The sequence below is a fragment of the Leucoraja erinacea genome, chromosome 35 (genome assembly GCF_028641065.1).
Source record: "Leucoraja erinacea ecotype New England chromosome 35, Leri_hhj_1, whole genome shotgun sequence".
In the NCBI taxonomy this organism is placed as follows: Eukaryota; Metazoa; Chordata; class Chondrichthyes; order Rajiformes; family Rajidae; genus Leucoraja; species Leucoraja erinaceus.
In genome coordinates, this window is record NC_073411.1 from 6,193,216 (window position 1) to 6,220,950 (window position 27,735).

Sequence of the window (27,735 nt, forward strand, 5' to 3'; positions counted from 1 at the left end):
AGGGCATGCTGGCCGAGGTCGACTCGCTGAGCAGCCTCACATACAGAGCCCGCTGCCCGTCCCAAAGCAGCTCCGGCACCAGCTCCAGCCATGGGAAGCTCTGGAAGGGGGGGCGAGTTAGGGTTAGGAATTTTCCTCTCAGTGGAAGATGCCTTAGCCTTCCCCCAGCCTGACACTGCCTCAGTCTGGCAGTTAGTGTGATTCAGTAAACGGGGGAACCCAGAAGGACTGCCCGCACCCATTAATTAGACTGGTTCAGGAGCTGGACCACTGCGGCAGTCTCATTCAAAAAACACACACAATTATACATAATTATATATGATTACAGTCATATTCACAAGTCATATATATATAGATGGTATAATAATATATGGTTTAAATAGACTGCAATAGACTAAACTATGGAGAGAAGGCAGGTACAGGATACTGAGTTGGATGATCAGCCATGATCATATTGAATGGCGGTGCAGGCTCGAAGGGCCGAATGGCCTACTCCTGCACCTATTTTCTATGTTTCTACGTTCTATGTTTCTATGCAACACGGAAATAGACTCCCTATGGTGTAATGTGGGCATTGGACATTAGATGGCGCTTACTTTTTCGATCTCACTTTCTAATTATTTTAATTAATTAATGTGCAACTTTTGGCACTGACGAGTTATGACTTCCTTCTCAATTATATTTCATCTAAATCTGTGCAAGATTTCATGTAGTTCTGAGACGTGGTTCACGGAAGTTGATTTTGAGACACATTGTTGATGCTTGGCCCACAGCCTATATGTGGAAATTGTCCCTAGTGCGTGTAGAATAGCATTAATGTGCAGGGATCGCTGGTCGGTGTGGACTCATTAGACTGAAGGATCTGTTTCCGCGCTGTATCTCTAAACTAACGGTTCACACATTGTATATATTTATTACTTGGACAGGGGCCACATGAGTGGCACGGGTGGGGGACAGTTTTGTGGAATTTGACTAAATGTATAAACTGTATTGAACAATTTGTAGAGCCTCCGAAAATGTCGGATGAATTTTTCGCACGGTTCATGTATTGAATATATTTATTACTCGAATAAAGTCTATTTTGAAATTTTAAAAAGTTATTTCTAAACTAAACTAAATGGTAAATACCAAGACGGCAATTGTGTGAGGCGGGGAAGGAGTGAGGGATGGGAACACATAGGTTTTTTCAAAGTCGTTTGGATTCCTCCCACATTCCAAAGACGTATGTAGGCTAATTGGCTCGGTGTATGTGTAAATTGTCGTTAGTGCGTGTAGGATAGTGTTAATGTGCGGGATCACTGGTCCGCTCCAACTCAGAGGGCTGGTGGACCTGTTTCCGTGCTGTATCTCTAAACTAAACTACACTAAACGAGATCAAGGCGGTCTCCTCCTCCCATCTCCCATCTCCTGACATTCCTGATGCAAGAATTAGATTTCTCTCCATCCCTCCCTCCCTCCCCTCTCTATTCATGCCTTCCCTCTCCAGCGCTCTCCCCGCGCAGGCTACGCTTCCGGCCTCACGTGTTGGTGGGCGGGCGGACGTTGCAGATGTCCAGCCACTGCTCGCTGACCCTGCGTCTTGGCCACAACCCATTGTATGGCAGGCCGGGGCTGGCCCCTCGCTCACGACGGCCGACCACCCTCCAGAAATAGAGCCCCTTGAAGAAGAAAACAGCCCTGTAGGTGTAGGAGTAGTACACGGCATCCAGGTTACCCAAGGGATGGTCTCCTGGGTCCAGCGGTGGGTAGACGTCTATGATCCTTTTAGGGAATCCAGCGACCCTCTGGTTAGTGTTGACATTAAACGCCGTGACCTGTTGGGACCAGAATGTAAAGGACGTTCGTTTAGAAAGGCGATGAGGAGAAATGTCTTTAGTGATGGGGTGGTGAATCTGTGGAATTCTTTGCCATAGGTTGTGGAGGCCAAGTCAATGGATATTTTTAAGACAGGGATAGATAGATTCTTGATTAGTATGGGTGTCAGAGGTTATGGGGAGAAGGCAGGAGTATGGGGTTAGGAGAGAGAGATAGATCAGCGTAGACTTGATGGGCTGCATGGCCTCATTCTACTATTCCTGATCACCTTATGACTTTATGAGATATGAGAAAATTTCCCTTGAGGAAATGTTTAAACACAGATAGAGCTGATGCCTCACAACGCCGGAGACCCGGGTTCGATCCTGACCTCGTGTGCTGTCTGTGCGGAGTTTGCATGTTTTCCCTATGACCGCATGGGTTTTTTCTGGGTGCTCCAGTTTCCTCCCACTTCCATTAGATGTGTAGGTTTGTAGGTTAATAGGTCTCTGTAAATTGCCCCTAGAGTGTGGGGAGTGGATGGGAAAGTGGAACAACGTGGAACTAGTGTGAACGGGTGATCACTGGTCGGCCTTTAATCTACTTTTTATCTGCTCTTTCAGAAACGTTATATTTCCGAAATGTGCTTTGAAAATTATTGTTTGCTTCGTTTTTTTAGTTTAGTTTAGAGATGCAACGTGGAAATTTACTCGGTTTGTACTCGCTAGAATTTGGAAGATTGAGGGGGGATCTTATAGAAACTTACAAAATTCTTAAGGGATTGGACAGGCTAGATGCAGGAAGATTGTTCCCGATGTTGGGGAAGTCCAGAACAAGGGGTCACAGTTTAAGGATAAGGGGGAAATCTTTTAGGACCGAGATGAGGAAAACATTTTTCACACAGAGAGTGGTGAATCTGTGGAATTCTCTGCCACAGAAGGTAGTTGAGGCCAGTTCATTGGCTATATTTAAGAGGGGGTTAGATGTGGCCTTTGTGGCTAAAGGGATCAAGGGGTATGGAGAGAAGGCAGGTACAGGATACTGAGTTGGATGATCAGCCATGATCATATTGAATGGCGGTGCAGGCTCGAAGGGCCAAATGGCCTACTCCTGCACCTATTTTCTATGTTTCTATGTCTATGAAACAGGCCCTTCAGTCCATGCTGACCAGCGATCCCGTACATTCGCACTATCCCAAACATTAGGGACAATTTACAATTTTCAATTTTTTCCGAAGCCATTTAACCTACAAATCCTGGATTGGGTTTCGGGGTCGTAACATTCCTTCGCTCCATAGACGCTGCCTGTCCCACTGAGTAACTCCAGCATTTTGTGTCTATCTTCGGTGTAAGCCAGCATCTGCAGTTCCTTCCTGCGCAAACTACAAAGCTGCACGTCTTTGGAGCGCGAGAGGCAACCGGAGCACCCGGAGGAAACCCACGCAGTCCCAGGGAGAACGTGCAAACTCCGTACAGACAGCACCCGTGGTCAGGATGGAACCCAGGTCTCTGGCGCTGTAAGGCAGCAACTCTACTGCTGAGCCACTGTTCCTTTGTGATTGACTGATTAAATCTCAGCAGGCGAGGCCTGCTTGGATCATTTTACACATCATTAAGCTATGTTGCTTACGTTGAATGTCAGTGTTGGTTCTTGCATTTGTCACATGAACTGTGCACTAAATGGATCATCGTTAATATACCCTCTAGTAATTAACATCCAAACCCAATGCTGGAGTACAAGTAGGTTCTGAAATGACAGCGGGCTGCAGGCGTTCAAAAGTATTCTTGATTAGTACGGGTGTCAGGAGTTATGGGGAGAAGGCAGGAGAATGGGGTTAGGAGGGAGATATAGATCAGCCACAGTTGAATGGTGGAATAGACTTGATACGCCAAATGGCCTAATTCAGTTCCTATCACTTATGACCTTCTGACCTCTTAAAGGAAATATGTGTAGTCAGCAGTTTCAGTGTGATTAGTTTGAATAAACCATTACTATTTGATGAAGACACATCGCTGCTGCAGACTACAGGGGCAGAGAGAGGCCAAGTCACGGGGAGGCAGAGGAACGATTCTCACCGTGCTGTCCTTGAAGAAGTAGACGCACTGGTCACGCCGGTCGAAGAAGGCGGCGTTAATCGGTCCGGTGATGCCGGGGAACCCGCTGGAGATGAGCTTGGGAAAGCTCACGCCGTGCGGGTCCTGTGTGTAGGCACGGTCGTTGATGTTGTCGTATCTCCAGTACTGGGTTCCTGCCGAACAGATGCAGGGAAATTCAAGACTGTGTGTGTGTGTGTGTGTGTGTGTGTGTGTGTCTGTGTGTGTGTGTGTGTGTGTGTGTGTGTGTGTGTATGTGTGTGTGAGTGTGTGTGTGTGTGTGTGTGTGTGTGTGTATATGTGTGTGTGTGTGTGTGTGTGTGTGTATGTGTGTGTGTGTGTGTGTGTGTGTGTGTGTGTGTGTGTGTGTGTGTGTGTGTGTGTGTGTGTGTCTAGTGTGTGTGTGTGTAGTGTGTGTGTATGTGTTGTGTGTGTCTAGTGCGAGTGTGTGTGTGTAGTGTGTGTGTCTAGTGTGTGTCTAGTGTGTGTGTGTGTGTGCAGTGTGTGTGTCTAGTGTGTCTAGTGTGTGTCTAGTGTGTGTGAGTGTGTCTAGTGTATGTGTGTGTCTAGTGTGTGCATGTCTAGTGTATGTATAGTGCGAGTGTGTCTAGTGTGTAGTGTGTGTGTGTGTGTCTAGTGTGTGTGTGTGTGTGTGTCTAGTGTGTGTGTGTGTGTCAAGTATGTGTGTGTGAAGTATGTGTCTTGCGTGTGTGTCTCTGGTATTTGTGTATGTCTAACATGTGTGTGTGTCTCCAGCATGTGTGTGTTGTACCCCTGACCGCGTGGGTTTTCTCCGGGTGCTCTGGTTTCCTCCCACACTCAAAAGCCATACAGGGTTATAGATTAATTGGCTTTGGTAAAGATTGAAATTTGTTCCTTGTGTGTAGTGTTTGTGTTGGCGTATGGGATTTGAGGGTCGGCATGGTCTCAGTGGGCCAAATGGCCTGTTTCCACACGGTATCTCTAAACTCTAAACTAAGCTATCTCGTTGTAAGATAGGCTTTGGTAAAAATTGTAAATTGTCCCCAATGTGTAGGATAGTGCGAATGTACGGGGAGATCACTGGTCTGCATTGAATTTGTAACTGAATCATCCTACTGCAACCAGGGAGCAGTTCTGAACTAATATCTACCTCATCGGAGGCCCACGGACTAACTTTGATCCGACTTTACTGGTTTTACCTTGCACTAATCATTATTACCTTGTCATGTACCTATACAATGCGACTGGCTTGATTGTAGTCATGTATTGCAAGTTGGCTCGCAACAAAAGCTTTTCACTGTACCTCGGTACACGTGACAATAAACTAGATGGATAAACTGAATTTCCTGGTGAGAGTGGCTTCAGGAAGTACCGTGGAATGTTTTCGGATATAAAAGGATGAATGGTTGCATCGGCTACCTTTGAAGAAGTAGGTGGCATCCTTCGACCAAGTGCAAACGTGCACAAAGGCGTCGATGCCCTGTCTGGGGATGCCGTGCCAGCCGGTGCAGACGGGCAGCGGGTCGCCATGCCGCGTCCGGTTGTTGCGGTTCTCGTACATCCAGTACCAGCCGTCGCGGAAGAAGTAGGTGTTGAAGGCCAGGGTGAGCCTGCCGTCCGGTGCTCTGGCCCTGCGGACCCAGTCGAAGACAGCGTCGAATGGCCCCTCGCACACCCCTGGGTCAGAGACAGAGGCGGTCGAAAATCACGTGCGTGAAGCTATTCCGTTTATTGCCACGTGTCCCGAGATACTGTGAAAAGCTTTCGAGAGGCATGCATTGGGTAGAACGTTGGGACCTACGCAACAGGGTGGAAACATTCACTGCTGGAGGGCAGAGCAATAAGTTGAGAGGTGGAAAATTTAAAGGGGGCATTTAATTACACAGTGGTGGGGGCTGGAACACACTGCCAGGAGTGGTGGTGGTGGTGGTGGAAGCAGATGCACGAGTGGAGTCCAAGAGGCTTTTAGGTTTGCATATAGACATGCAGGGAATGGGTAGATACGGATATGGATAGAGAGAGTTAGATAGAGCTCTAGGGGCTAGTGGAGTCAAGGGATTTGGGGAGAAGGCAAGCACGGGTTATTGATAGGGGACGATCAGCCATGATCACGATGAATGGACGTGCTGGCTCGAAGGGCCGAATGGCCTCCTCCTCCACCAATTTTTCATGTTTCTATGTTTCTATGGATCATGTGCAGGCAGAATAGATCACTTTAGTTTGCTTTAGACACACAGCACGGAAACAGGCCCTTCGGCCCATCGAGTCCGAGCCAAACAGCGATCACTCCGTACACTAGCACTATCCTACACACCCGGGGGCAATTTTCAATTTTTGCCGAAGACAATTAACCTACAAACCTGCACGTCTTTGGGATGTGGGAGGAAAGTGGAGCATCCGGGGAAAACCCATGTGGTCACAGGGAGAACATGCAAACTCCGTACAGACAGCATCCTTAGTCAGGATCGAAGTTGGGTCTCTGGCACAGTAAGGCAGCAGCTCTACTGTTGTGCCACTGAGCTGTGGTGCCCTATAGGCAAGGTTTCGAAGATTGTGGGTCAAACGCGAGCACGTAGGTCTAGCATAGATGGGCACGTTGCTTGGCATGGCCCTTGGGTTAAAGGGCCTGCTTCCGTGCTGCTCGACCTATGGCACTTTGACACAAACGCCTGGAGTAACTCAGCGGGTCAGGCAGCATCTGCGGAGATAACAAATAGGTAAAGGAAAGGAAAAGTTCCTATTCCTCCAGACCCGCTGAGTTACTCCAGCCTTTTTTGTCTGTCTTCGGTTTAAACCAGCATCTGCAGTTCCTCCCTGCACTCTGTGGCACCTTGACATTGACTAGAGTTGTTCATGACTGCTGTTCACCATTCCTCCATCTGAAGGACATTCAGGGACTGAATAATTGTTTGGAACTGTGGCTCAGCGGTGGAACTGCTGCCTAATGCCCCCGTCCCACTTAGGAAACCTGAACGGAAACCTCTGGAGACTTTGCGCGCCACCCAAGGTTTCCGCGCGGTTGCCGGAGGTTGCAGGTGGTTGCCGGAGGTTGCAGGCAGTGGAAGCAGGTAGGGAGACTGACAAAAACCTCCGGGAACTGCACGGAAACCTTGGGCGGGGCGCAAAGTCTCCAGAGGTTTCCGTTCAGGTTTCCTAAGTGGGACAGGGGCATTACAGCGCCAGAGACCCGGGTTCGATCCTGACGATGGGTGCTGTCCGTATGGAGTTTGTACGTTCTTCCCGTGACCTGCGCGGGTTTTCTCCGCGATCTGCGTTTTCCTCCAGCACTCCAAAGACGTACATGTTTGTAGGTTAATTGGCTTGGCATCATTGTAAATTGTCCCTAGTGTGTGTAGGGTAGCGAAGGCTTGCGGGGATCGCTTCTTCTTCTTGTGTATGGCGTGCACAGCCTAAAGTTGTAGGACAAGTTGTTCTATTTGATCTTATTTGATTGTGCACGCCGGGTTGATTGCATTCGTCGAAACAGGGCGGACCACGTGAAGGTTGCAATCTCCCACCCCCGGGGATCGCTGGTTGGCACGGACTCGGCCTGTGTCCGCACTGTATCTCCAAACTAAACTAAACTAAACTAGTGTGAGTTACAGAGTGATTTAGGCCATTTGGAAAAATGGGCTGAAAGATGGCAGATGGAGTTTAATGCTGATAAATGTGAGGTGCTACACCTTGGCAGGACAAATCAAAATAGGACGTACATGGTAAATGGTAGGGAATTGAAGAATACAGTTGAACAGAGGGATCTGGGTATAACCGTGCATAGTTCCTTGAAGGTGGAATCTCATATAGATAGGGTGGTAAAGAAAGCTTTTGGTATGCTAGCCTTTATAAATCAGAGCATTGAGTATAGAAGCTGGGATGTAATGTTAAAATTGTACAAGGCATTGGTGAGACCAAATCTGGAGTATGGTGTACAATTTTGGTCGCCCAATTATAGGAAGGATGTCAACAAAATAGAGAGAGTACAGAGGAGATTTACTAGAATGTTGCCTGGGTTTCAACAATTAAGTTACAGAGATAGGTTGAATAAGTTAGGTCTTTGTTCTCTGGAGCGCAGAAGGTTAAGGGGGGACTTGATAGAGGTCTTTAAAATGATGAAAGGGATAGACAGAGTTGATGTGGACAAGCTTTTCCCTTTGAGAATAGGGAAGATTCAAACAAGAGGACATGACTTCAGAATTAAGGGACAGAAGTTTAGGGGTAATATGAGGGGGAACTTCTTTACGCAGAGAGTGGTAGCGGTGTGGAATGAGCTTCCAGTGGAAGTGGTGGAGGCAGGTTCATTGGTATCATTTAAAAATAAATTGGATAGGCATATGGATGAGAAGGGAATGGAGGGTTATGGTATGAGTGCGGGCAGGTGGGACTAAGGGGAAAAAAAATTTGTTCGGCACGGACTTGTAGGGCCGAGATGGCCTGTTTCCGTGCTGTAATTGTTATATGGTTATATGTTATATGGTTAACTATGACTGCAGTTCATCACCTCCATCAGAAGGGCATTGAGAGACTGGATCATTGTTTGGAAGCTGCCAACTTGTGCAGACGGTCCCATCGTCGGGGGAGGCTGCTCACCGTATAGCTGTTGGATGGCTGCCCTGTCAGCCAGGTCCAGCTCCGTGCCCCTGCCCTCCACACTGTAGTTGGCCTGCATCACCGACCCCCTGCTGTACATGTGAGGCAGGCCCAGGACATGGCCCACCTCATGCACCGCCACCTGCAACAACACGCACCACCGTTAGTTCTTCAGCAACAGGGTAGTTCATCAGTGGAACTCATTGCCACAGAGGGCTGTCTGTGGAGGCCAAGTCAGTGGATATTTTTAAGGCAGAGATTGGCAAATTCTTGATTAGAACGAGTTGTGGGGAGAAGGCAGGAAAATGGGATGAGGAGTCAGAGATCAGCCACGATTGAATTATTCAAAACTCTCTGCAATTTCTTGTGGCCTTCGAAAGACCTGTGATGCATCCTGATAATAGACACAAAATGCTGGAGTAACTCAGCGGGTCAGGCGGCATCGCTGGAGAAAAGGAATAGGTGGCGTTTCAGGTCGGAGCCTGGGGAAGGGTTCCGACCCGAAGCGTCACCTATTCCTTTGGTCCGGAGATGCGGACTGACCCACTGAGGTACTCCAGCATTTTGTGTCTATCGTTGGGATAAACCAGCACCTGCAGTTCCTTTTTTGATACATTTTCCATGAATTTGGTTGGTTGAAAAGAAGTGGTGAAACTGGGGCCACAGTGAGTGGAAGTTTCCTCCAACACCATATGACCCCCTCCTTTCTACCCCAGCCAATGAACTGGGACAGCACAGTGGCACAGCGGTAGAGTCACTGTCTTACATCACCAGAGACCCAGGTTCGATCCTGACTACAGGTCAGATTCAGATTCAGATTCAGATTCAATTTTAATTGTCATTGTCAGTGTACAGTACAGAGACAACGAAATGCATTTAGCATCTCCCTTGAAGAGCGACATAGCAAACGATTTGAATAAATAATAATAAGTGTCCGGGGGTGGGGGGGGGGTGGTGATTGGCAGTCACCGAGGTACGTTGTTAAGTAGAGTGACAGCCACCGGAAAGAAGCTGTTCCTCGACCTGCTGGTTCGGCAACGGAGAGACCTGTAGCGCCTCCCGGATGGTAGGAGGGTAAACAGTCCATGGTTGGGCTGAGAGCAGTCCTTGGCGATGCTGAGCGCCCTCCGCAGACAGCGCTTGCTTTGGACAGACTCAATGGAGGGGAGCGTGGAACCGGTGATGCGTTGGGCAATTTTCACCACCCTCTGCAATGCCTTCCGGTCGGAGACAGAGCAGTTCCCATACCATACTGTGATGCAGTTGGTAAGGATGCTCTCGATGGTGCAGCGGTAGAAGTTCACCAGGATCTGAGGAGACAGATGGACCTTCCTCAGTCTCCTCAGGAAGAAGAGACGCTGATGAGCCTTCTTGATCAGAGTAGTACAGGTGCTGTCTGTACGGAGTTTTACCTTCTCCCTGTGACCGCGTGGGGTTTCTCCTGTTTCCTCCCACAATCCAATGACATGCAGGTTCTGTAAATTGTCCCGTGGTGTGTAGAATAACACTAGTGTATGGGGTGTTGCAGACTCAGTGGGCTGAAGGGCCACTGTACCACTAAAACTGAAGCTGCCTGCTGCTTACCCGCAGTAGGTTGATTCCCTGGTTGCTGTTGACGGCTGTGAAGTGTTCATCATCATCAAAGTGGATGACTCCATTTTGCCATGAGTGCGCCACCTCCTGGCCAGCCCCGTCAAACACCTGCGAACAGCCTAAATGGCGGCCTAGCGGAAATAGAACACTATTTAAACTTAATCTGCACAACATTTCTCTCTCTACCTCTCTCCCCCTCTCCAATATTTCCACATTGTCTGTTTGCGGTTTGGGGTCTTACTTTGAGGTGGGGAAAACTTCAAATATAATTAATGGCTAAAATCTCCCATTAAAAGAAGAACAAGCGGTAAGCCGTTTAGAATGCGGATGATGAAACTTTTTCTCACAGAGAGTGGTGAGTCTGTGGAATTCTCTGCCTCAGAAGGCGGTGGAGGCAGGTTCTCTGGATGCTTTCAAGAGAGAGCTAGATAGGGCTCTTAAAAATAGCGGAGAGGGGATATGGGGAGAAGGCAGGAATGGGGTACTGATTGGGGATGGTCAGCCATGATCACATTGAATGGCGGTGCTGGCTCGAAGGGCCAAATGGCCTCTACTCCTGCACCTATTGTCTATTGTCGATTATCTATTGTCTAAACAAAGGCCTAGCTGTGTAGCTGCTGCCTTGCTCCTGTACTAATCAAGAATCTATCTATCTCTGCCTTAAAAGTATACACAGACTTGGCCTCCACTGCCTTCTGTGCAGTTCATTTCACAGGTTCACCACCCTCTGACGAAAGAAATTTCTCCTCATCTCCTTCCTAAAAGAACATCCTTTAAATCAAAAATCTATCTATCTGCCTTAACAAATATCCACTGAACTGGCCATTCAGCCCATCAAGGCCCACCTCAACCCATTTACATCAATCCTACACAATCCCATTTCCTTTGGGGCATTGGGAAGCAGTGGAGGCCATTACCTGTTCCGAATCCCAGTGTGATGTCCACCACTGAGGCCGCGGATCTCAGATCCTCCTCGAAGTCTATGGGCGTGACCTCGCTCCAGAGTCTGAAGGCCAACCTGATGGCCGCTCTCTGCTCGCCCGCGGCCATCTGGGAGCTGTAGCCCTCGCTCAGCAAGCGCCACTTCAACCGGCGCTTCCCGAAGGCCAGGCCGCTGACTCTGCCGTCGGCCAACTCCATCCTCCTCCCCCTGGACCTCTGGCCGTGGAAGTAGCGGTGGAGAAACCGTTTCCTGCGGACAGGGACGCTCCCCGTCGCATTGGCGTCTCTCTCGGGGGTCTGGCTGGTGCCGGCGGTGGCGTAAGGAGACACCGGGACGTTGGGCTGGGTCTTCTGATCCGGTACTCCACATCTTGGCACATTCATGGCCTCTCTGGTGGCTGCATCCACCACACCAGTGACCGGCAGACCATTGGTTTCCTGGAACTTCCTCAAGGCCTGTGTAAACCCTGGGCTCTCCGTACTTTGGTCTGGTGCCCCGTCCATCTGGTGCGAGTCCTCAATGTCCTCTCCTACAGCGCTCATCAGGTCAGGAGGAGCTGGGTCTTCATCAGCCACCTCTTCGCGCGAGGAGTCCTCCCAGTCAACAGGTTTCATCCATCCATACCTGGCAAGGAATCTCTAGTTGGGGCAGACAGGAGGGTGTTAGTCAATGGTCATAGTGACTGGTTTCAGTTTAAGTAACAAAAACTGCTGGAAAAACCCAGCAAGGTGGCAGTATCTCCTGCAAGAGAAGCAACAAAATGTTGCTGAATATCGGTCTGAAGAATGGATCCAACCTGAAACATTACCAATTATCAGTCTGAAGAAGGGTCCCAATCCGAAACGTTGCCTATCCACGTCCTCCACAAATCCTGCCTGATCTGTTGAGTTTGGAGCCAAAGGGTCCATACTTTCTGCACTATATCTCAAAACTAAACTGAAATGAAATGCTAAGCGATACCTGTTAATATTGTCCATTGCAAACAACCTGAAAACTGTTGGGCCAAAATGGAAAAGCCACACAGAGTTGGTGTTCGAATAACAGGCGATTTATTGAAACTGGTGCACACCAGGAGACCAGTCAAAGCTGATCTGCTGCTTGCAACTTTGATAGAGTTTTTTATACTTAGATGACAAGATTACACGGAAACTTGATTAACAGTGAAACGAGGTCTAGATTATGGAATGGAGTTTACAGAAAGACTTAATTAGGTAACAAACAGAATAAAATACTTATCCACAAGTCTAACTTCATTGACAGCAGATCCAATTTTCTGTTGCAATAATGGGTGTGCAGTGTAACATAATCGATGAAGTTCCAGAAACTAGGGTGTCATCACTCCATGTCTCTACATTCAGGCTTAGTCTGCGGTTCCCTGTCACCACATTAGCACAATCCACAACCCGATTTATTAGCCCTCATTACTCTTTCCCCTGCAGCAAAATTGGCACGGTGGCACAGTGGTGGTGTAGCTGCCTCACACCGCCAGAGACCCAGGTTCGAGGCTAACTACGTGTGCTTGTCTGTACGGAGTTTGTACGTTCTTCCCGTGAAGTGCGTTGGTTTTCTCCGGGATCTCTGGTTTCCTCCCATGCATACGCAGACATACAGCTTCGTAGGCTAACTGGTTTGGTATGATTGTAAATTGTCCCTAGTGTGTGTAGGATAGTGTAAGTGTGCGGGGATCACTCATCTACCCGGACATGGTGTGCCAAAGGACCTGTTTCTGCGCTCTATCTTTAAACTAAATAGACAATAGACAATAGGTGCAAGAGTAAGCCATTTGGCACTTCGAGCCAGCACCGCCATTCAATGTGATCATGGCTGATCATCCCCAATCAGTACCCCGTTCCTGCCTTCTCCCCATATCCCCTGACTCCGCTATTTTTAAGAGCCCTATCTAGCTCTCTCTTGAAAGCATCCAGAGTAAACTGAAACTAACCAGCAAAGTTAAAAACTCATACCCGTATTAATTACTCTGGCTGTAACATGCACTCATGATCACCCGAGACAGATTTGGATTAATCCCGGGTTAATTGTGTTCTGCTTTAGCCCAGCACGGTTTTACACAAGTCCATTACCTGTGCAGAACTCTCCCCAGCAACGGAATTTGCCTCATGTGTCACCTTTACATCGGAACGGTCCCTGGAATGAAAGACTCTCTCTGAGCCGGCCGAGTTACACAACATCCAAGCGATGATCAGGGAGACAATAAGGCAGGTCATGTCTACCCTGAGAAACCAGGGAGGAATTCAGTGAGATGTACGTGTTCCTGAGCCCTTATATTGAAGCTCTCTCTCTCTTGACTCCACCCCCTTGAGTATTCCGGTGAACAGAATATTTTTCAGGTAGGTGATCCTTGCAATGAAAGGACACAGAGGCACATTATGTCTGGTCGGACGCTTAAGTCGTTAGTTTCCTTAAGTTATTCTTTCCGGCTCCAAGACTTGAATCAGGTAATCTCGTTAATGCTTGTGTGGCTGAGGAACAACTGCTTTTGTATTTAACCTTTCCTGTTCCTTTCAGGATGTTCTAAAGCATAAATGAACTGTTAGTATTAAAAGGTAAGAAATGGAGTACTTCATAGGACAACCACCAGGTAATTTACAGATACTGTGACTAGTACAGGTGTCAGGGGTTATGGGGAGAAGGCAGGAGAATTGGATTAGGAGGGAGAGATGATTGAATGGTGGAGTAGACTTGGTGGGCCGAATGGCCTAATTCTATCCCTATATTTATACTGTGTGGAAACAGGCCCCTTCGGCACAGCGAATCCGAACTGACCAGCGACACTACCACTATCCTACACACTAGGGATAATCTACAACTTTTACCATAGCCAAATAACCTACAAGCTGGTACGTCTTTGGTGTGTGGGAGGAAACCGGAGCGGGTCACGGGAGGAACGTGCAAACTCCACACAGACAGCACCCGCGGTCAGGATCGAACCCGGGTCCCTGGCGCTGTTAGGCAGCAACTCTACCACTGTGCCACCCCATGTTCTTTCCTCCCTATTGTCCTCAGAGTATTGAATGATATCAGGGTACTTTTAGTCTCTTCCCATCATGAAGTCAAATGCAAAAGACTCTGAGCCGGCTGAGTTACATCTGAGATCCACATCTTTGGCACTTTCCTGCTTCCCCCATGGAATGAATAATTCTCACAATTCTTATTTTCTTATTTATATTTCCATAATAAACTCTAACTGCCTATTTCTAATTTTTTTCCCAGCTTGCTAACATAATCTGTTTTCTCCCTCTTTACTCTTTTAGTAATCGCTTACGACTTTCTGAACGGAATTGAATTTAAATCCTCCAACCTCTGTATTAGGATTGATCTTGCTTCCTCGGTTCATTAATCCACACTTGTGCAGCATTTGACTCATTCATGCTTGTACCCACAGGATACTGAAGTTGTACATCCCATTATTCACCCAGAGCACGTGCCCAAAGGCCTTGCAAGCATCAGCTTGCACTGATTATAAGATGTGCAACGTGTCTAACGCAAGTCATGGTGCAGTTCTGGAGGACTTTGGTCAGACCACATTGTGTGCAGTTTTCGCCGCCCCATTACCAGAAGGATGTGGAGGTTTAGCAAAAGGGTGCAGAGGGTGGTTTGCCAGAATGAAGCCCGGATAAGTGGGTATTAGCTACTGGGAGAGGTTTGCCAGTCTTGGATTGGTTTCTCTGGAACGTTTGAGGTTACGGGGAGGCCTGATAGATGTGTATAAAATTATGAGAAGTATAGATAGGGTAGACAGTCAAAATCTTTTTCCTCGGGATGGAAAATATCAAATACTAGCTTTAAGGTGAGAGGGGCAAAGTTTAAAAGATATGTGTGGGGCAAGATATTTTTACACAGAGTGCCTGGAACTTGACAGTGGTTGAAACAGATACGTTAGTGGTAGAGCATTTAAAAGACTTTGGGATAGGTATATAGGGGTCGGCCATGATCACAATGAATGGCGGTGCTGGCTCGAAGGGCCGAATGGCCTCCTCCTGCACCTATTTTCTATGTATATGGATATACAGGGAATGGAAGGATGAGAGGAATAGATCGCGTTGTTGCACAGAGTCTCTTGACCAGAGCAGGGGAATCGAGAAGCTGAGAACATAGGTTTAAGGTGAGGAGGGAAAAGTTTAATAGAAACCTGAGAGATAACTTTCTCACACAAAAGATGGTGGGTGTGGAACGAGCTACCGGAGGAGGTAGTTGAGGATGGTACTATTGCAATATTGAAGAAACATTTAGACAGGTACATGGATAAGACAGATTTGGAGGGATAAGGGTCAAAGCAGGCAGGTGGGACTAGTGTAGATGGGATATGTTGGTCGGTGTGGGCAAGTTGGGTCGAAGGGCCCGTTTCCACTTTGCATCAATCTATGACTCGCTCTATGACTCTAAGGATATGGCTTATGTGTAGGTCGGTCCACGATGGTCTTGGCATTATGTTCGGAACAGCCATTGTGGGCCAAAGGGCCTGTTCTTGTGCTGTACTGTTCTATGTTCAGTGATCTAAAACTTGGTCATAAGATGCATTCCTTCTTGCCAACTTTCTCCCTGCAAGAGCAGAGCAAATTAAAATTAAGTTGTACAACTCTAAAAAATGTGGTTCTTTGAAACGAAAACAAACATCCTCTTGAAAGCAACTCAAGTCTACCGAAGATATGAATGTTCACAGCTCACCAGTTGCAATGAATTATGTTGTGTGCGTTTTTGGCATGTCGCAGGCTCCTGTTTCTCTGTGAGATTGCTAGTCGAGGCCACTGGACCATCACTGAAAGAGTCTCTCAGTTCACATTGAATTACTGATTACTAGACCTCGATTATCACCACTCAGGTTAGCAAGCGGGTCATGTAACAAGCTTGGGAAACTGCCATGTGTACTCCTTGCTGTCTAACTCTATGGACGTTTCCTTTGCAGTTGCAAGCTGCCCAATAGTACTGTTTAAATTCACTTGCAATTCACTGAAATTCACTTGCGATTCTACTTGTTGCTTAGTTTAGTTTATAGGAAACGTTTCCTTTGCAGTTGCAAAGCATGGCTGATCCAATCAGTATCCCGTACCTTCTCTCCATACCCCCTGATCCCCTTAGCCACAAGGGCCACATCTAACTCCCTCTTAAATATAGCCAATGAACTAGCCTCAACTACCCTCTGTGGCAGAGAGTTCCAGAGATTCACCACTCTCTGTGTGAAAAAAGTTCTCCTCATCTCGGTTTTAAAGGATTTCCCCCTTATTCTTAAGCTGTGGACCCTTGTCCTGGACTTCCCCAACATCAGGGAACAAAATCTAAAGTAAGAATTTTGTAAGCTTAAGTTTAGTTTAGAGAGAAAACCAAGTCTACGGGCCCTTCATAGCCAGTCCGTGTCCGCAAAGAATAGTGAACCTTCTCCCGGACACTAACAATAATATCCACACACACTAGGAGACAAAATTGCACGCAATACATTTACACCAAGACCAATTAGCCTACTAACCTGTACGTCTTTGGAGTGTGGGAGGAAACTGAAGATTTTGTGGAAAATCCACACAGGTCATGGGGACGTGCAAACATGCAAGCTCCACACAGACAGCACCCATAGTCAAGATCGAGCCCACGCTGTAAGCAGTAGCTCTACCTCTGCGCCACCATGCCTCCCTTGTTACTTTAACTCATCGCTTTCTCATTGCTCCCCTCATCTTCCCTCCACCAACCTCTCTGGGAGGAAAGGGTAATCATCAGGAAATAAGGACGATATTCTGACCATGAAAGAGGTCACGTGTGCACAAGACCATGAGAGATCAGGCAGGTTTGGGTTTTATTCCTTGGAGCAGAGGAGGCTGAGGGGCGATCAGTCAAGAGTACATTATTGTCATCTGTCCTAGCACTTGCTGCAGCAAAAAGAAAATGGAAAGATAGTGTTCTGTAAACAATATAATAAACGAGAAAAAAGTATATATATATACTGAACTTTTTCTATATAAGCGTGTGTGTGCGTGTATGTGTGTATATATATATATGTATATGTGTGTGTGTGTGTATATATATAGATATATATATACACTGAACTGTATATATATATCAAAATTACTAAAAGTCTGATCTTGACCACTTCCTGTTCTGTATATTGATTTTAGAAAAAACGCTGCCACTTACGGCTGTGATTTTTGGCCACCTTACTCAGACTCCCCCTCCGCTGCGCAGGGCAAGAAGATTTTTCCCATCGATGAAAAATAAAAGAGTTATTAACGTTTTAAAAGATTTGAGATTCTCTCTCCTGAAGGCCACGTTCCTTCCGGAAGGACTATAAAACAAGGAAGTGTTGAGTGCCTCAGTCAGTCTCTGCAAGATGGGAGAGCAAGAGGGTCACGTCTCTCAGTCTGAGCTGTGAAAAACACTGAACACATGTCTACTAAACTGTAAGTGGTTTCACTGACCTGTCAGTGCCCTTAATGAGGTTTAAAATATAGTTTGGAAATGCTAACGCTGTGATGCCTTTGGTTTGGAAATGCTAAAGCTGTGTTGCCTTTGGTTTGTAAATACTAAAGCTGCGTTGCCTTTGGTGGAGAGGTGGAATATTGCATTGGGGGACTAGCTCCCCCGTGTGATGCTGGGATCCAATGGGTCCCACTTAGTCTAGTATATATATATATATATATCGGTTGACACAGAATGCTGGAGTAACTCAACGGGACAGGCAGCATCTCTGGAGAGAAGAAATGGGCGACGTTTCAGGTCGAGACCCTTCTTCATATAAATATGTGTGTGTATATATATATATATATATATAAATATATAAATATGTGTATATATATATGTGTTTTTATATATATATATATATGTGTTTATATATATATATATATATATATGTGTATATATGTGTGTGTATATATACATACACATATATACATACACATACATACACACAGTGCACCATTGTCAAGTCAACTTTACTGGTCACATACACATACAAGATGTGCAGTGAAATGAAAGTGGCAATGCCTGCGGGATTGTGCAAAACAACAGAATAGAACCAGTATTTACATTAAAAAGACACAACAGTAAATTAGTCCCTGGTGAGATCAGAGTTTACAGTCCTGACAGCCTGTGGGAAGAAACTCTCTCATCCTCTCTGTTTTCGCAGCGTGACAGCGGAGGCGTTTACCTGACTGTAGCAGCGGCAACAGTCCGTTGCTGGGGTGGGAGGGGTCCTTCATGATCTTGCTGGCTCTGGATCTGCACCTCCTCATGCATAGGTCCTGCAGGGGGGCGAGTGTAGTTCCCATAATGTGTTCGGCCGAACGCACTACTCTCTGCAGAGCCTCCCTGTCCTGGGCAGAGCTGTTCCCAAACCAGATCGAGATGTTACCGGACAAGATGCTTTTCTACAGCCCCAGAGTAGAAGGACTGAAGGATCCTCAGAGAGACTCTAAATTTCCTCAGCTGCCTGAGGTGGTAAAGGCGCTGCCTTGCCTTTCTGACCAGTGCGGCAGTGTGTGTTGTCCATGTCAGACCCTCCATGATGTGGACTCCCAGGTATTTAAAGCTGCTCACCCTATCCACAGGAGTCCCATTTATCCCCAGGGGTGTGTGTACGTCCTCGGTTGTTGTGCCTTTCTAAAGTTCACAACCAGCTCCTTAGTTTTAGTGACCTTCAAGAGGAAGCTGTTGTCCTGACACCAAAGTGCCAGATCAGCCACCTCCTCTCGGTAGGCCTTCTCATCACTATTGGAGATCAGGCCCACTACCACAGTGCCATCAGCAAACACGATGATGGAGTTGTAGCTGAAACGGGCCACACGGTCATGTGTGTACAGGGAGTACAGTAGGGGGCTGAGGAAGCAACCCTGGGGGGGATCCTGTGTTAAGGGTATGTCTCCCCATCTTGACCACCTGGGACCCAGGACCCAGGGGAGTGTTTAGTCCCAGTTCCAGCAGCTTCTCAGCAAGTCTGGTGGGCACTATGGTGTTGAAGGGTGAACTGAAATCAATGAATAGCATCCTCTAGATTTTTGAAAAATAATTCTCAACGGTGAGGTTTAAATCCATAACTCTTTAAGGCGGCCGTCACTGCACTGGCATTATTTTCCCCACCATGACAACACACCCTTTCACAAGTGTCGCCGTTGAGACGAGCAGGCAAAATCCACGTTTCTCCTCCCATTCCCTAATTCAGAAAAGCTCGGCAGGGGGCAGACTTGGACCAAATGTGCCACTCCCGGTTTACAGCCTTTAACACCAGAAATCAAGTGGGAAATATTCGCAGCGAGTGCAATGTTCCGGATTAGACAGATAGCACAAAGGGCTGCGTTGGGCAATTCTCGTTCGACCAGCTGACGACGCCGCCGCCGCCTTGTTGACGTTTTATTGGTCTTTGGGAGGTTGGGAAGGAATGCTGGCAGTGGCGGAGAATCGTAAAGCAAAGGGGGAAACAAAAGCAACGAGAAACGGTGGAAACAGAGTGGCGAGGAGGAGAAGAAGAAGGAGAGACGCATGAAATCGCCTGGTGTTTGTGTGTGGTCGACGAGGGCTGCAGGCCTCATCTGCAGTTTGCAGGCAGGTTAATTTCAGTGCGCGCGCCCGGCTTTGGAACGCTGACCTGGGGATTTGTATCAATTTAAACTGTCGCCACGTTCCATTTCGGAAGTAACATTTTGAACCGCGTCGCAACCGGGGGGGGGGGGGGACAGACTCATTAATGGGTCACAGTTACTGCAACCGGGACCGGCCCTCAATCATTCTCTGGCTGCCGTTCCATGTGAGTAACTCTGTGAGTGATCGCGTTACAGGGCTTTTCAGATGCGCTGGTGGAGACATGAAGGAACCCACCCCCGGCGGATACCCCACCGCAGGGCGTGCGCTGTTTAAAGCGCTGATGTAGTCGGTAAACAGAGGCCCAGTTTTTTGTATTCACAATTGCATTGGATTCAGTGTTATTGATCCTCTGGGGGAGAGGGTCGGCGACTTTATCCTTGATCGCCGCATTCGACATCTACGACCCTTCCTCATCTCTGTGTCTCAGTCCCCCCCGACTCTCAGTCTGAAGAAGGGTCTCGACCCGAAACGTCACCCATTCCTTCTTTCCGGAGATGCTGCCTGGCCCGCTGAGTTACTCCAGCATTTTGTGCCTATCATCGACGAAACATCCATGTCGCAATCGTATCCTCGTTACAGTTCGTGCCGAAGTTCATTGGGTTCAAAGCAGTTACTGGATTTCCAAAGTTATGTGAGATGAGTTAGTTCAAAGTCTTTTATTGATTGAAAAGTGTCTGAGGTCATCCTAAAGTCGCTATTTTCAAAGCTATATGTCATCTCACTTGTATGTAAGACTGTGTCCTCGTACTATTTCGCTGTACACTCTCTTGGTATCAGCTAACGTGCATGTGGAATGGTAGGGAGTTTGCAACACCGAATGCCCTTTGACCCGTTACGTGGTGAGTTACCCAACCTTCCAACATCTGATCATTATCCCTGCCAGTGCATGTCCAGTCGAGTGACACAGCGTGGAAACAGGCCCTTCGGCCCAACTGGCCTATGCCAACCAAGATGCCCCATCAACACTAGTCCTGCCTGCTTTTGCCCCATATCATTCTAAACCTTTCCTATCCATTTACCTGTCCAAGAAGGAACTGCAGATGCTGGAAAATCGAAGGTAGACAAAAGTGCTGGAGAAACTCAGCGGGTGCGGCAGCATCTATGGAATGAAGGAAATGGGCAACATTTCGGGCCGAAACCCTTCTTCAGACTGATGCAGGGTGGGGGGTGGGGGAGAAAGGAAAAGGAGGAGCTAGAGGGAGAGCTTCATTTACCTGTCCAAATGCATTTTAAACATTGTTATAGTACCTTCCTCAACTACTACCTCAAAGGCTCTGCAGCTCGTTCCATACACCCGCCACCCTCTGTGTGAAATGGTTGCCCCTCAGGTTCCTATTAAATATTTCCCCTCTCACTTAAACCCATGTCGTCTGGTTCTCGATCCTCCTGCTTTGGGTACAAGATTGTGCATCTCCCCCGTCTATTCCCCTCATAATCGTATGCATGCACCTCTTTCAGATCACCCCTCATCCTCCAGTGCTCCAAGGAAGAGTAACGTTTAAAGGAGTTATGAGGGGAAGTTTTTTTTAATACAGTGGTGAGTGACTGGAAAGTACTGCAAGGGGTTGGTGGTTGAGACTGATATGATAGTGACATTTAAGATGAGGATATGGATAAATGGAGAATGGAAAATAAGGGAGGACTATGTATTATGTACGGGCTGATAAGAATTAGCTTTCGCATCCTATTCGGCACAGGCATTGTGTGATGTTTGCATGTTCTCCCTGTGACCGTGTGGGTTTTCTCCGGGTGATCTGATTTCATAGAAACATAAAAAATAGGTGCAGGAGTAGGTTATTTGGTCCTTTTAGTCAGCACCGCCATTCAATATGACCATCCAAAATCAGTACTCCATTCCTGCTTTCTCCCCATATCCCTTGACTCCGTTAGTCTGAAGAGCTAAATCTAACTCTCTCTTGAAAACATCCAGTGAATTGGCCTCCACTGCCTTCTGTGATTCACAACACAGATTCCCAACTCACTGGGTGAAAAAGTTTTACCTCATCTCAGTCCTAAATGGCATCCCTTTTTTGTAAACTGTGACTCCTGTTTCCTCCCACACTCCAAATAAGTGCGGGTTTGCAGGTTAATTGGCTTCTGTGAATTACCCCTAGTGTGTTGGATGCACAAAACTGGGATAACAAAGAACTATTGTACGGGTGATTCTGTTCAAGCCCGTTGTACGAAGACCTGAACAGCCCTGAACACTTGTCCAGGCCAATGGCCAGTAGCCCTCAACAATACACTTTCTGGCAATTCTTGACCTTCTCTGCATTGACAAAAAAGATGCCTGAGTTACTCCAGCAATTTGTGTCTTTTTTTTGTTTTGGATTTGTATAACATCTTTTAGTTCGATCTATTTGCAGCCAGTGCAATGCATCTGAAATGTAAGGGGTTATGGAAATAATAGCTACTAAAATACACACAGGAAGCCCCCACAAACATCACCGCCACCTCTCCTTTCCCACTGCTTAAAAGGTGCCTGAATTGCAAATTCCGCTTCTGCTAACGAGTCACCAACCCAAGATGTCAACCCTGTCTTTCTCTTCACCGAGTATTCCAACATTTTCTCCTTTCAATACCAAAAATTACTTTTATTCAGATTCATCCACTAACTTTCACCAACCCAACATATTTAAAAACCTCCCAAGGCAACAAAAAGCAGAAGTTCTGATTTAAAGTAAAAATAGTTTGCCCGCACTGATTCTACAGGAAGTTCTTAAGCCCAACTCCACTCTCTGTCATGCACAGATAGTTTCAATTGAAGACAGGCGCAAAACGCTGGAGTAAATAGAACAAATGAATGAAAGATATCGCCAAAAGTAACAATGATCAAGGGAGGGTGGAGCCCACAATGGTCCATTGTTGGCTATGGGATGATAACGAGTTGTACAGCGAGTGAAACTCAACAGAGGACAGTGAAGCTAGAATGACCATTTAGATGGGGGAGGGACGGAGAGCGAGAGGGGGAAATGAAGGGTTACTTGAAATTGGAGAAATCAAGATTCATACCGCTGGGTTGTAAGCTGCCCAAGTGGAATATGATGTTGGCTTGGGTTTGTTCCCTTGCGAGTGCTGAGAAAATCAAGGAGGTCTGGGGGGCAGAAAACTGATTGCACTGAACATTTGGAGCACAATAACAGTCTGGTGGAGTGCAGCGAATGCTGTTGTGAAAATGAGCCCTTGTTGAAAGAAGTATTGTGTGGCATTGTATTCAGCTGTGCAGACAAACAAAATGTTCTGGATTCACGGAGCTGCCTGATAAATCGTGCTCTCTTTATTTTGTCCTCCCGTAACTCGAGTACCAAGGCTGCCCTTTCTTCAGTGTAGACTTTTACAAGTAGCCAATTCATGCACAGCAAACTCCCACAGGCAGCATTTGATAACAGAGTCAGGCAGCATCCCTGAAGAACATGGAGAGGCAACGTTTAGAGTCGCCACCCATCATCAGACTCGGATGTGACATCTTTGCATGCTCTCCAGAGATGCTGCCTGACTTACTCCAACACTTTGTGTCTTTTTGTTTGTTTTGGATTTGTATAACATCTGTTCCCGATGTTGGGGGGAGTCCAGAACCAGCGGCCACAGTTTAAGAATAAAGAGTAAGCCATTTAGAACAGAGACGAGGAAACATTTTTTCTCACAGAGAGTGGTGAGTCTGTGGAATTCTCTGCCTCAAGAGGGCGGTGGAGGCGGGTTCTCTGGATGCTTTCAAGAAAGAGCTAGATAGGGCTCTTAAAAAAATAGCGGAGTTGGAGGATATGGGGAGAAGGCAGGAACGGGGTACTGATTTGGGATGATCAGCCGAATGGCCTACTCCTGCGTCTATTGTCTATTGTCTATCTTTGTGATCGAGCCATTGCAGCCAGTGCAATGCATCTGAAATGTAGGGGTTGTGGAAATAACGGCTGCTAAAATATACACAGGAAGCCCCCACAAACAGCAGTGAGCTGATGGTTTATTTGCTATTGAGTGGGGAAATAAATATTTGAGTTGATTCATCTGGGAGTGTAGGTAGGCCAATGTTTTGATCCATAAACCCCTGACCTTGTTGGTACTGGTCTGGGGAACTATGTTCGATGTTTGTGCTGAGGTCTCTGGAACGGTTCTTCGTTAAGGTGTAAGAATTTAGTTCGGAGATTCAACGCGGAAACAGGCCCTTTGGCCCACTGAGTCTCCACCAACCAGATATCACCCATGCACGAGTACTATCTTCCACACTAGGGGTGACGTACAGAAGCCAACTTAGCTATAAACCCACGTGCCTTTGGATTGCGGGAGGTTGCCAGAGCACCCAGAGGAAACCCATGCGGTCACAGGGAGAATGTGCAGACTCCACCGTTCCTCCCCCAACCCAAAGACGCATGGGTTTGTAGGCTAATGGCCCCAGTGCGTTGTCTCTAGTGAGTAGGCTAGAACTAGCTCACTGGGATCGCTGGCCTGTGCGAACTCAGTGGGCTGAAGGACCTGGTTCCACACTGTACTTTACCCTAAACTAAAAGCCCCGTCCCACTGTACGAGTTAATTCCAAGAGCTCTCCCGAGTTTAAAAAAAAAAATTCAAACTCGTGGTAAGCACGTAGAATGTACGTAGCGGGTACGTCGGAGCTCGGGGACGTCTCTTAGCGGCTCGTAACGCTAACGGCAGGTACTCGGGAAACGCGGTAAGCTCGGGAAGACTCGTGAAGATTTTTCAACATGTTGAAAAATGTCCACGAGAGCCCCGAGTATCGACGAGCGGCCATTACGGTAAATCTCCGAGTTCGATTTAAGGGCAAACTCGGGAGAACTCTTAAATGAACTTGTACAGGTGGGACAGGTCTATGAATAATAAATGTCAACATTTCAAGACCTATGAAGACATGTGAGTTTGTAGGTTAATTTGCCTCTACATTTCGCCAAGTGTGTAGGAGTGGATCGGAATTTAGCTTGGTTTTGCTTAGAGATATAGCATGGTAACAGGCCCTTTGGCCCATCGGATCCAGGCCAACCAGCAATCCCAGTATCCTAGCCCTAGCCTACACACATTAGGGACAATTTGCAGTTCCCCCAACGAATTAGCCTGCAAACCTGTACCGTACGTCTCTGGAGCGTGGGAGGAAACCCACGCTGGTTGCCGGGAGAACGTACAAACCTTGATCAGAGAAGCACCTGTAGTCGGGATCGAACCCAGGTCTCTGGCACTGTAAGGTGGCAACTCTATCACTGCACCACCGTGTGGCCCCTGGGAATATGAAATAACGGGTGATTGATGGACTCGGTGTGCCTGAATCCTTGCTGTATCTTTCAAGTGATGTTTGAGCTGCCACTAAACTCTGTGTGTGTTTCTCCAGGGCCGTGTAGATTGCCCCGCTTGGAGAGATGGCCTGCCCGCCCTCCCGGGTCCCTCCCACGGAGTTTGGGCAGCAGCGTCAGGCCGGAGCTGTGGATGGTGAAGTGCCGGCAGGTTGGTCACTGCTGACGACGGATGGCCTGGTGCCGTCTCCGGCCAACTCGCCGCTCGGCTGCCCGCTGCCCGTGGGGGGGGAGGAGGTGAGACCACCGCCCGACACCACCAGCCTCTCCGCGCCGTGGGGTGAGGCCGAGCCCGCCCGCGGCACGGGCAAACGGCACGGGCAAACTTCACCCCGACGCACCGAGCGGCAATCCCAACGCTGCTCCCTCCCGCCAGGTGAGTGATGCGTTGTCCCGACGGTGAACCAGGGAGGATATCTCCTTCAATGGGGCGAAGGGTTTTACAAGGAAACCCATCCTCCCAAATCAACTGTAGACACAAGGAACTGCAGATAGACAATAGACAACATGTGCAGGAGTAGGCCATTCGGTCCTTCGAGCCAGCACCGCCATTCAATGTGATCATGGCTGATCATCCCCAATCAGTACCCTGTTCCTGCCTTCTCCCCATATCCCCTGACTCCGCTATCTTTAAGAGCCCTATCTAGCTCTCTCTTGAAAGCATCCAGAGAACTGGCCTCCACTGCCCTCAGAGGCAGAGAATTCCACAGTCTTTAAATAAGCCGTTCTAAATGGCTTACTCCTTATTCTTAAACTGTGGCCCCTGGTTCTGGACTCCCCCAACATCGGGAACATGTTTCCTGCCTCTAGCGTGTCCAAGCCCTGATGCTGATTTACAGAGTGCTGGGGTCACTCAGCAGGTCAAGCTACATCTCTGGAGAGCATGGATGGATGGATGAGTTTACAGGTTGGGACCCTACTGAAGGAACTCAGCAGGTCAGGCTACATCTGGAGTTTCAAGGCGTGTGAAACTCCGTACATACAACACCCGTGGTCAGGATCTAACCCAGAACTCTGCCGCTGTGAGGCAGAAACTCTACCACTGAGCTACTGATGTGAGCGCGCGCGCGACTGTCTCCGGACTCTGCTGGAATGACCCATTTGCTTTGCTGTAATCTTTCAGGAAGTCCCGGGATCATTGGACCAATGGGAGGGGCAGCCCGAGGACATGACGGCATCCAGTCGGGGAGAGGGGGCCAACGTGGGTCCTGGCCTCAGCCCCTACGAGCCAGTGCTACCTCACTGGTTCTACTGCAAGATGGAAGACTCCAAGCCTCTCTGGACTCCCTTCAGTAAACTGGACTCTCTCGTGCTAGAGGAGAAGCATTGTTCTGGTAGGTACCTGGCTTTGGACTTGAGATGTACAGGATGGAAAAGGAGTCCTTCGGCCCATCGAGTCCGTACTGACCAGCGATCCCCGTACACTAGCAATATCCCACGCACTAGGAACAATTTACAATTTTACCTCGGCCAATCTTTGGAGTGTGGGCGGAAACCGGAGCACCCGGAGAAAACCCACGTGGTCACAGTGAGAATGTCCAAGCTCCATACAGACAGTACCCGTAGTCGGGATCGAACCATAATGTCCCTGTCCCACTTAGGAAACCTGAACGGAAACCTCTGGAGACTTTGCGCCCCACTCAAGATTTCCGTGTGGTTCCCGGAGGTTTTTGTCAGTCTCCCTACCTGCTTCCACCACCTGCAACCTCCGGCAACCACCTGCAACCTCCGGGAACCGCACGGAAACCTTGGGTGGGGCGCAAAGTCTCCAGAGGTTTCCGTTCAGGTTTCCTAACTGGGACAGGGGCATAAGGCAGCATCTCTACCGCTGCATCACCCTTTATCCACAATCCCTGGCTCAGGAACCCAGTGCCCTTCAACACTAGGTGGAACCATAGAAGTCTGCATCGTCCCCACTCCACCCAGCGGCCCAGTGGCGCAGCTGGTAGTGCCGCTGCCTCGCAGCGCCAGGGACCCGGCTTCGATCCTGATCTCCAACGCTGAACATGTGGAGTTTGCACGTTCTTCCACGTTCTCCTTCCCCCATCCCACAGACTTGCGGGATTAGTTGGCCACTGTAAACTGCCCCTCATGTAGGCAAGTGGTACGATCCAGGAAAGTGCTGGAGCAACTCAGCGGGTCAGGCAGTGTCTCTGGAAGACCTTTTGGGTCTGAAACATCACTTCTCCATGTTCACCAGAGATGCTGCTGCCTGATCCGATGAGTTACTTCAGCACTGTTAAAAACCCTGTCCCACGGTACGAGTTCATTCCAAGAGCTCTCCCGAGATTTAAAAAAAAAATCTAACTCGTGGTAAGCACGGAGAATGAACGTAGCGGGTACGTCGGAGCTCGGGGACGTCTCTTAGCGGCTCGTAACGCTAACGGCAGGTACTAGGGAAGACTCGCTAATGGCAGGTACACACGGGAAGACTCGTGAAGATTTTTCAACATGTTGAAAAATATCCACGAGAGCCCCGAGTACCAACGAGTGGCCATTATCGTAAATCTCCGAGTTCAAATCGGGGCAAACTCGGGCGAACTCTTGGAATGAACTCGTACCGTGGGACAGGTCAAATGGTCTTTTATTTTGTAAACCAGCATCTGCGGTTCCTGGTTTCTCCTGATGGTATCTAGAAGCAGCAGGTGGGAATGTCGGAAGTGTAGGATTATTTAAATGGGTAGTTAATGGGCAGCATAGTCTCGGTGGGTCGAAGGGCCTGTTTCCATGCTGTATGATTCCGCCTTTGAGAGCTGGCACACTGTGGGATAGAACTAGTGTGCGGGGTGGAATCGATGGGTCGAAGGGCATTTTTCCCTGCTGTATCTCTAAACTAAACTAAATTAAATGGATCAGGATGGAATGGACA

The 27,735-nt window shown here is 48.0% G+C and overlaps 2 protein-coding genes across 2 annotated transcripts in view; one reads left to right on the forward strand and one right to left on the reverse strand.

Annotated features, from left to right (window-relative positions):
- Window positions 1–1,517: 1,517 nt before the first annotated feature.
- On the reverse strand, window positions 1,518–14,106 carry LOC129713279 (matrix metalloproteinase-21-like). The gene is made up of 7 exons (XM_055662228.1): window positions 13,074–14,106; window positions 10,967–11,630; window positions 10,041–10,180; window positions 8,457–8,598; window positions 5,289–5,546; window positions 3,870–4,042; window positions 1,518–1,814 (listed from the first exon to the last, which is right to left on the reverse strand). The coding sequence occupies exons 1-7, from the start codon at window positions 13,215–13,217 to the stop codon at window positions 1,518–1,520; spliced, it is 1,818 nt and encodes a 605-aa protein (XP_055518203.1). The 5' UTR covers window positions 13,218–14,106.
- A 5,086-nt stretch (window positions 14,107–19,192) lies between these two features.
- LOC129713234 (phospholipase DDHD2-like) overlaps window positions 19,193–27,735 on the forward strand; it is a 32,903-nt gene continuing 24,360 nt past the window's right edge. The window contains 4 exon segments of the mRNA XM_055662168.1: window positions 19,193–19,537; window positions 24,905–25,157; window positions 25,159–25,242; window positions 25,990–26,200. Of these exon segments, the coding sequence (XP_055518143.1) occupies window positions 24,933–25,157; window positions 25,159–25,242; window positions 25,990–26,200 (520 nt within the window). The 5' untranslated portion in view covers window positions 19,193–19,537; window positions 24,905–24,932.

What these genes read in the sequence shown, in the direction of transcription:
- LOC129713279 (XM_055662228.1), bottom strand. Translation starts at nt 13,217, where the DNA reads ATGACCTGCCTTATTGTCTCCCTGATCATCGCTTGGATGTTGTGTAAC. An exon ending in CACACTGGGATTCGGAACAG is followed by an intron (nt 10,181 to 10,966) that starts GTAATGGCCTCC and finishes TATTTCCGCTAG; the next exon opens with GCCGCCATTTAGGCTGTTCG. An exon ending in TGCCACCTACTTCTTCAAAG is followed by an intron (nt 4,043 to 5,288) that starts GTAGCCGATGCA and finishes TCTGTTCGGCAG; the next exon opens with GAACCCAGTACTGGAGATAC.